The sequence below is a fragment of the Salvelinus sp. IW2-2015 genome, linkage group LG3 (assembly GCF_002910315.2).
Source record: "Salvelinus sp. IW2-2015 linkage group LG3, ASM291031v2, whole genome shotgun sequence".
Classification (NCBI taxonomy): domain Eukaryota; kingdom Metazoa; phylum Chordata; class Actinopteri; order Salmoniformes; family Salmonidae; genus Salvelinus; species Salvelinus sp. IW2-2015.
The window spans coordinates 5,267,035-5,275,797 of NC_036840.1; the positions used below are offsets into that span (position 1 = coordinate 5,267,035).

At 40.1% G+C, this 8,763-nt stretch overlaps 1 protein-coding gene across 1 annotated transcript in view; it reads right to left on the reverse strand.

The window, feature by feature from the left end:
* Window positions 1-8,452, reverse strand: part of LOC111949430 (protein mono-ADP-ribosyltransferase PARP12) — a 28,856-nt gene extending 20,404 nt beyond the window's left edge. Inside the window, exon 1 of the mRNA XM_023966591.3 lies at window positions 7,887-8,452. Within this exon, the coding sequence (XP_023822359.1) occupies window positions 7,887-8,161 (275 nt within the window). The 5' untranslated portion in view covers window positions 8,162-8,452. The remainder of the gene's footprint in view (window positions 1-7,886) is intronic.
* Between the last annotated feature and the right edge of the window lie 311 nt (window positions 8,453-8,763).

The window sequence follows — 8,763 nt, forward strand, 5'->3', positions numbered from 1 at the left end:
CGTCAAGGATGGTTGGAATGAAAGATGCATACGTTATCCCAAAACAGGGGCATCATCTCTGTTATAGGCTATTTGTCTCAGCTATAACGCTTAGGCTATCACTTGTTCACCTTATATAGACTAGTGGCTAGTAACCTATCTGTTAGGTTATAATAACGGAACATTAAATTGCTGCACCAGCAGTCGCGAGTCATGACTGCAGTCAAATTCCACGTGACTTCTGAGTCACAGCAACTAGGCTTCTCTTAAACTGCGCTCTAATGACGCTGATGGTCATTAGTAGCCTACCAAACTTGCTAACGACCAGTCGCTAACAGTAGCGGTGTGTGGGTAAAATCACTGGGGAAGACAGAAAAAAAAATCCCTATTACAACTTATGTGTTGTGATAATGGCATTGTTTGCTCCAGGTTATGATCTATAGAGGTATTCAGAGTGGACTCCTAGTCCGACTCAGGAGGCGAACACACCACCCATCGCTTCCGAGTATATTACTCGCTAATGTTCAGTCTCTGTATAATAAAGTTGACGAGCTCAGGGTGAGGATTTCCTTCCAGAGAGACATCAGGGATTGTAACATACTCTGATTCACGGAAACATGGCTCTCTCGGGATATACAGTCTGTGTCCGTACAGCCAGTTGGGTTCTCAGTTCATTGCGCTGACAGGAATAAAGATCTCTCCGGGAAGAAGAGTGAGGGTGTATGTTTCATGATGAACTACTCATGGTGTGATTGTGATAACATAAAGAAACTCAAGTCCTTTTGTTCACCTGACCTAGAATACCTCACAATCAAATGCCGTCCTTATTACCTCCCAAGAGAATTATCTTCGGTTATAGTCACAGCCGTGTAGATTCCCTCTCAAGCCGATACCACGACGGCCCTCAAATAACTACACTGGACCCTATGCAAACTAGAAAATACATATCCTGAGGCCGAATTTATTGTAGCCAAGGATTTTAACAAAGCTAATCTGAGAAAAAGCTAATCTGGCAAACCTACTTGGGACACATACACGCATAGCCCCTGGTATCCAGGATCCCAAGATAATTTGTTTCACAATTCCAGTGGGTCAGAAGTTTACATACACTAAGTTGACTGTGCCTTTAAACAGCTTGGAAAATTCCAGAAAATTATGTCATGGCTTTAGAAGCTTCTGATAGGCTAACTGACATCATTTGAGTCAATTGGAGGTGTACCTGTGGATGTATTTCAAGGCCTACCTTCAAACTCAGTGCCTCTTTGCTTGACATCATGGGAAAATCAAAATAAATCAGCAAAGACCTCAGAAAACAAATTGTAGACCTCCACAAGTCTGGTTCATCCTTGGGAGCAATTTCCAAATGCCTGAAGGTACCACGTTCATCTGTACAAACAATAGTACGCAAGTATAAACACCATGGGACCCTACGCAGCCATCATACCGCTTAGGAAGGAGACGCGTTCTGTCTCCTAGAGATAAACGTACTTTGGTGCGAAAAGTGCAAATCAATCGCAGAACAACAGCAAAGTGCCTTGTGAAGATGCTGGAGGAAACAGGTACAAAAGTATCTATATCCATAGTAAAACGAGTCCTATATCAATATAACCTGAAAGGCAAATGACCCCTGAAAGGACAATGACCCCAAGCATACTTCCAAAGTTGTAGCAAACTGGCTTAAAGACAACAAAGTAAAGGTATTGGAGTGGCCATCACAAAGCCCTGACCTCAATGCTATAGAAAATTTGTGGGCAGAACTGAAAAAGCTTGTGCGAGCAAGGAGGCCTACAAACCTGACTCAGTTACACCAGCTCTGTCAGGAGGAATGGGCCAAAATTCACCCAACATATTGTGGGAAGCTTGTGGAAGGCTACCCGAAACATTTGACCCAAGTTAAACAATTTAAAGGCAATGATACCAAATACTAATTCAGTGTATGTAAACTTCTAACCCACTGGGAATGTGATGATAGAAATAAAAGCTGAAATAAATCACTCTACTATTATTCTGACGTTTCACATTCTTCAAATAAAGTGGTGATCCTAACTGACCTAAGACAGGGAATTTTTACTAGGATTAAATGTCAGGAATAAAATCTTGAGTTTACATGTATTTGGCTAAAGTGTATGTAAACTTCCGACTTCAACTGTACAGGGTCAGTTCTAGTACCATATTTACAATGTGCAGGGATACTGGATCGATAGAGGCAGATACAGTGCCTTCAGAAAGTATTCAGTCCCTTGACGTTTCCACATTTTGTTACGTTACAGCCTTATTCTAAAATGTATTACACTGTTTTTCCCCCTCATCAATCTACACTCTAACTTCAAGCACCAGCTGTCAGAGCAGCTCACAGATCATTGCACCTGTACATAGCCCATCTGTAAATAGCCCATCCAACTACCTCATCCCCATACTGTATTAATTTAGCTCCTTTGCACCCCAGTATCTCTACTTGCGCATTCATCTTCTGCACATCTATCACTCCAGTGTTTAATTGCTATATTGCTATATTTTATTGCCCTACCTCCCTTATCTTACCTCATTTGCACACACTGTATATATATATACATACCTTTTTTCTACTGTATTATTGACTGTATGTTTGTAAATTCCATGTGGAACTCTGTGTTGTATGTGTCGAACTGCTTTGCTTTATCTTGGCCAGGTCGCAGTTGTAAATGAGAACTTGTTCTCAACTAGCCTACCTGGTTAAATAAAGGTGAAATAAAATAAATAAACACAATACCCCATAATGACAAAGCAAAAACAATTTTAGAAATTTTAGCTAATGTATTAAAAATAAAAAACTGAAATATCACATGCACATAAGTATTCAGACCCTTTACACAGTACTTTGTTGAAGCACCTTTGGCAGCGGTTACAGCCTTGAGTCTTCTTGGGTATGACGCTACAAGCTTGGCACACCTGTATTTGGGGAGTTTCTCCCATTCTTCTCTGCAGATCCTCTCATGTTCTGTAAGGTTGGATGGAGAGTGTTGCTGCACAGCTATTTTCAAGTTTTTCCAGAGATGTTCAATCGGGTTCAAGTCCAGGCTATGGCTGGGCCACTCAAGGACATTCAGAGACTTGTTCCGAAGCCACTCCTGCGTTGCCTTGGCTGTGTGCTTAGGGTCGTTGTCCTGTTGGAAGGTGAACCTTCGCCCCAGTCTGAGGTCCTGAGCGCTCTGGAGCAGGTTTTCATCAAGGATCTCTCTGTATTTTGCTCCGTTCACCTTCGTCTTGATCCCGACTAGTCTCCTAGTCCCTTCTGCTGAAAAACATCCTCACAGCATGATGCTGCCACCACCATGCTTTACCATAGGGATGGTTCCAGGTTTCTTCCAGACGTGACGCTTGGCATTCAGGCCAAATAGTTCAATCTTGGTTTCATCAGACCAGAGAATCTTGTTTCCCATGGTCTCAGAGTCTTTAGATGCCTTTTGGCAAACTCCAAGTGGGCTGTCATGTACCTTTTACTGAGGAGTGGCTTCCGTCTGGCCACTCTACCATAAAAGCCTGATTGGTGGAGTGCTGCAGAGATGGTTGTCTTTCTGGTAGGTTCTCCCATCTCTACAAAGGAACTCTAGAGCTCTGTCAAAGTGACCATTGGGTTCTTGGTCACCTCCCTGACCAAGGCCCTTCTCCCCCAATTTCTCAGTTTGGCCAGGCGGCCAGCACTAGGAGGAGTCTTGGTGGTTCCAAATATCTTCCATTCAAGAATGATGGAGGCCACTGTGTTCTTGGGGACCTTCAATGCTGCACGACAACATTTTTTGTTACCCTTCCCCAAATCTGTGCCTCGACACAATTCTGTCTCTAAGCTCTATGGACAATTCCTTGGACCTCATGGCTTGGTTTTTGCTCTGACATGCACTGTCAACTGTGGGACCTTATGTAGACAGGTGTGTGCCTTTTCAAATTCTGTCCAATCAATTTAATTTACCACAGGTGGACTCCAATCAAGTTATCGAAACATCTCAAGGATGATCAATGGAAACAGGATGCACCTGAGCTCAATTTCAAGTCTCATAGCAAAGGGTCTGAATACTTATGTAAATATGGTATTTTCTACTTTGTCATTATGGGGTATTATGTGTAGATGGGTGATAATTATTATTTTTTATATAATTTTGAATTCAGGCTGTAACACAACAAAATGTGGAATAAGTCAAGGGGTATAAATACTTTCTGAAGGCACTGTATGTAAACACACAGATTTGGATGAAGTACCTCATCCAAGTTTGTGTTGTTCCTCCTTCTGAAAAGACCCAATCTGTGGCAAAACCGCTTCCAGGTCCTAATAATTAGGTTATTATGTGCTAAAAGAGCAAGGATTTCCTTGTTACTAAAGCCAATTCTAAAGTATAGTTTTAACAGTCATCTACTAATGTGACGCGCACAGCAACAGGCAGCCATGGAGGCATGCAATTAATAACCAAATCCCCTACTTTAATTTTGAAATAGAACTGAGTTTATTCTCGAACTATAGCCACTTTGTTCTCAAAATGTTTTCACTTTATTCCTGAAATATTGCCACTTTAATCTCGAAATATTGCCACTTTATTCATGAAATTTATGTTTTTAAAGTACTATCCGTGCAAATCAAAATGCCACCACCCATCACCATTTATTTATTTTTTCTCTTCACTTGGCCCTAAAACTAGGCTACAGATTATATTTTTTGCCTGGGTTAGGCCCAACATGTTATCTAAATGTAAATACCTAATAGAGCCCCACCGTGGAGGTGTAATACCAAAAAAAAACTAGCGGTCAAACAGGGTAATGGTTCTTTCAACATTCATTTTTCCCATATGGAGTTTTAGAAACACTTAAAATAAGGGCTGTGTTTTGTGTCGGCTTACCCTGAGGTGACGTTTTGATAACCATGTAAATCTCTCTCAGAGAAGGTGACTTTTATCAGTATATTTGACCCTATTGTCACGTTCTTCATCCTCCTCGTCCGAGGAGGAGTAGGAGATATCGGACCAATACGCAGCGTGGTGAGTATTCATATTTATTAGAATACTTTCAATAAAGAACAAAAACAATAAACAGACAAAATAAACAAAGACGCAACAGTCCCGAAATAGTGAACACTAAATACAGGAACACACGAACAGGAACAATCACCCACAACCCACAATACAAAACAGGCTACCTAAATATGGTTCCCAATCAGAGACAACGACTAACACCTGCCTCTGATTGAGAACCATATCAGGCCAAACACATAGAAACAGACAAACTAGACATACAACATAGAATGCCCACTCAGATCACACCCTGACCAAACAAAACATAGAAACATACAATGCAAACTATGGTCAGGGCGTGACACCTATTTACTCTCATATTTGAAAATGCTAATTAGCATCAAAGTAGACATCATGCAAGACTACAAATCCCAGCAAACTCCTGCGCATCATCTCTAGCTGATGCCTTTGCAAACAGGTATTGTGTCAAATTAAAACTTACACAAGACAGTTCACAGAATTGTCAATTTAAAAGAAATGTAGCCAATGTATTCATTAGTAAATTTAGCTAACATTAGATAGTTAATCCAGAGATTCTTACCTTTGCCTCGATTCGGCAGTCTCGTCCAGATCATCATGGCATTTGTAGTTCTTTATGATAGCCAAGTTAGCAGCTAATTAGCATTTCATTTTGGGGGGGGGTAAATATAGGGGAATATATTGATAAAAGTCACCTTGTCCTAGAGAGATTTACACTGTTATTAAAACGTCACACCAGGGTAAGCCTACACAGAACACAGCCCTTATTTTAAATGTAAAAATCCCCTATAGGAAAAATGTATGGTGGAAATTTCACTGTGACCTGCTGCTGACTATCAGGCAGTGAGCAGGTTGTTACTGAGTGAGTGGTGGGAAGGGGTGCTTGTGGGTGTTGAGAACACTAGTTGAGAGAGCACTGCAGCAGGCAGATGAGTCATAGTGACAGAGCAGCACACACACACGTTGTTACCAGTTGTAGGTAGGTTATTTAGATTGGTCATTATGGAGACACCTATTTCCAAATCTTTTTCCATAAAACATTMATGTGCAAGAACTGATATGACGGAGACAAAGCATTGGAAAACGACTTTAGGCACACTAGAGTGCTTTAGATAGTTGGTTTAAAGTAAACTGCATTCTAAATGTTTACTTTTCTTAGGGAAAACCAAATCAAGCAAAGGGTTTTACGCATGCGCAGTTCTTGGGTCTCGAGCGCTGTGCAAGTGGAAATTTGAAATGGAAGTTATGGAATTCCCTTGCGTGCTTCTGTTGTAGGAAAACATGACATTAAATGTGGAGAATGATAGATTTGTATATGTTGGCCATCAAATAGGCTATTCATTTCTATGCCATTGTACCATTTGATACAATAAATACGTTGAAATTACGATATCACTTGAGTCATTGCAAATCAATTTGTGCCACTTGTGTAGCCTACCTGGAGCTGACAAACATATTGAATAAATAGCCTATAACTTCAGTTTGTTGTTGTAGCCTTGTGTTATTATGCAATTATTAATGGCAATGTTTAGTTAATTAAATTGGAAGTTATCAATTGTGATCATGGTCACAGCTCAATGTCAGTTTCATTGTGGACTTTTCCCTGAAATTAGATGTAGGTGGCCTATCATGGGCTATGGGCTACCTGCATCTAGTTCAGCAAACAATGGCAAAGTTGAATTGCAATTATAAACCCTGATTTTAGTTAGTAGCCTATTCCTATTGAAACAACAAGTCAAGCTCGCAAATAGGCCATTTATAACAGTTGGTAGTCTTAACATCTGGCACGTAATAATGGCACAATTGCTAGAAAATAGTTGCACAGAGATGTTGAGATCCTCTGTACAACTTTCATCACTCAAACTCTCCTGTCAGATTTATCTATAGTTAAGCACATGCACAAATTTGATTTATTTATAGTCCTGAATGCTGATTGGCTGACAGTCGTGCTATATCAGACTGTATACCACGGTTATGACAAAAAAAACATTTTTACTGCTCTAATTACATTGGTAACCAGTTTATAATAGCAATAAGGCACCCCAGGGGTTTGTGGTAGGCCTTAATGGCCAATATACCACAGCTAAGGGCTGTGTACTAAGAACAGCCCTTAGCCGTGGTATATTGGCCATATTTGGGCCTTTTGGGCCCTCCTTGGGCCTTATTGCTTAATCATAGCAGTCAAAACAAGTTAAATCGACATTCATTGATGGAACATTTTTAATAAGGGTGAATTATCTTTTCTCTTGCGACATATTCTTAAACTCGCAAGGATCATTATTTTGATGGAAAACCGAATTTTTCCTCAGCCTTTGTCATTACAAATTACGTCAATATTCCTTCCTAATCGCTTGACAACGTTATGGAAAAACGTTATTGGATAAATGTGGCAACTCCTCTCTTGCTGTAGAAAAACAAATGGGGGGGCTAGATCTCAGGCCGTGTGGGTCGGTTTTGAGGCTCATTTGTTTAAAAATATTAGCTACACCTGGCGGTTCTCTATATACACCAATAATGTCATAAAGCAGGGTTCCCAACTGGCAGCAACGGTTGTTGTATACTGGCTCCCCAAGTTTTATGAGCAAAAAAAACATATATATATATATATATTTTTTTTTTTAATGATTTGTTTATTTTTTACATAAAAGACTAAAAACACCAGCAGATCAGCTCCAATTGATTTTAATTTCAGAAATCTGTTCCCAAGTATTCCCATGCATAATATGAAGGACACTTGATCGTCTACAAATGTGTGGGATACTTGCGGTCATAAAGCAAAGGGAAAGGCTATGTGCCAAAAGTTCCCCAGAGCGGGCCTTGTGGTTGAAATAAGGTCACCAGCAAACGATTGTAAAAACAGTAACACAATTGCGAAGAATTGAAGTTCCATACCTTCTCCGACTGAACGGGCAATCTCCAAGCAGGAATCGTTTACAAAAATGTAAATTTCGGCATCCCTGGCAATCGCTGGATCTGCACAGTCGAACTCCAGTCTTGGCTAACACCCTTTGCTCTCCGTCAAAAACAACAAAACAAAATTTTGCTTGATTCTTAATTACATCCCGCACCGAGACGGGCAAGTCACTGTACAAATTCGCATCTAATTCATCGACGTTCATTGATCCATGATTAGCACAAATAAGTTTAGTTATGGTCGATTCCGTCATTTCTTCAACGGGTTAAACAACGTTATATTCTTCCCAATTGGTTCGGAACAATAACGAGAACATGATGTGTTTAGAAGGGAGCTGGTGAGTGAATCGAAACCGAAACTTAGCATAACCTTTATGATCTTTCCTTCTTCTGCAAATGCAATAAAGCCTTCATATTGCACAAAATAATTAGCAAGATCTTGATACTAGCCAATGTGTTATATACTATTTATATAAATAGGCCTGGAATCTTTATCATTGGAACGTAAATATGGAGGTCTACTATCGCCTGTCTACTGTAAGAAATACCAACTATGCCCAGTAGATGTCAGATGCGTCCCATCCAAACTCTAGGCCCAGGGGAAATTCATGTCAGTCAAATCACCTACAGTGATTAGAATTTTTTAACATGTCATTATCACTATATTGCCATGAATTTGTTGTAATGTCCATCCTTTACATGTCTGAATCATTTTTTATAGTGTAATGCTGCATACTACGTGAGTGTAAGTGGAGGTTGCTGAGGGAAGGATGACTCATAATAATATCTGGAATGGCATAGTATCAAACATGTGGTTGTGGTTGACACCATTCCATTGACTCCATTCCAGCCATTA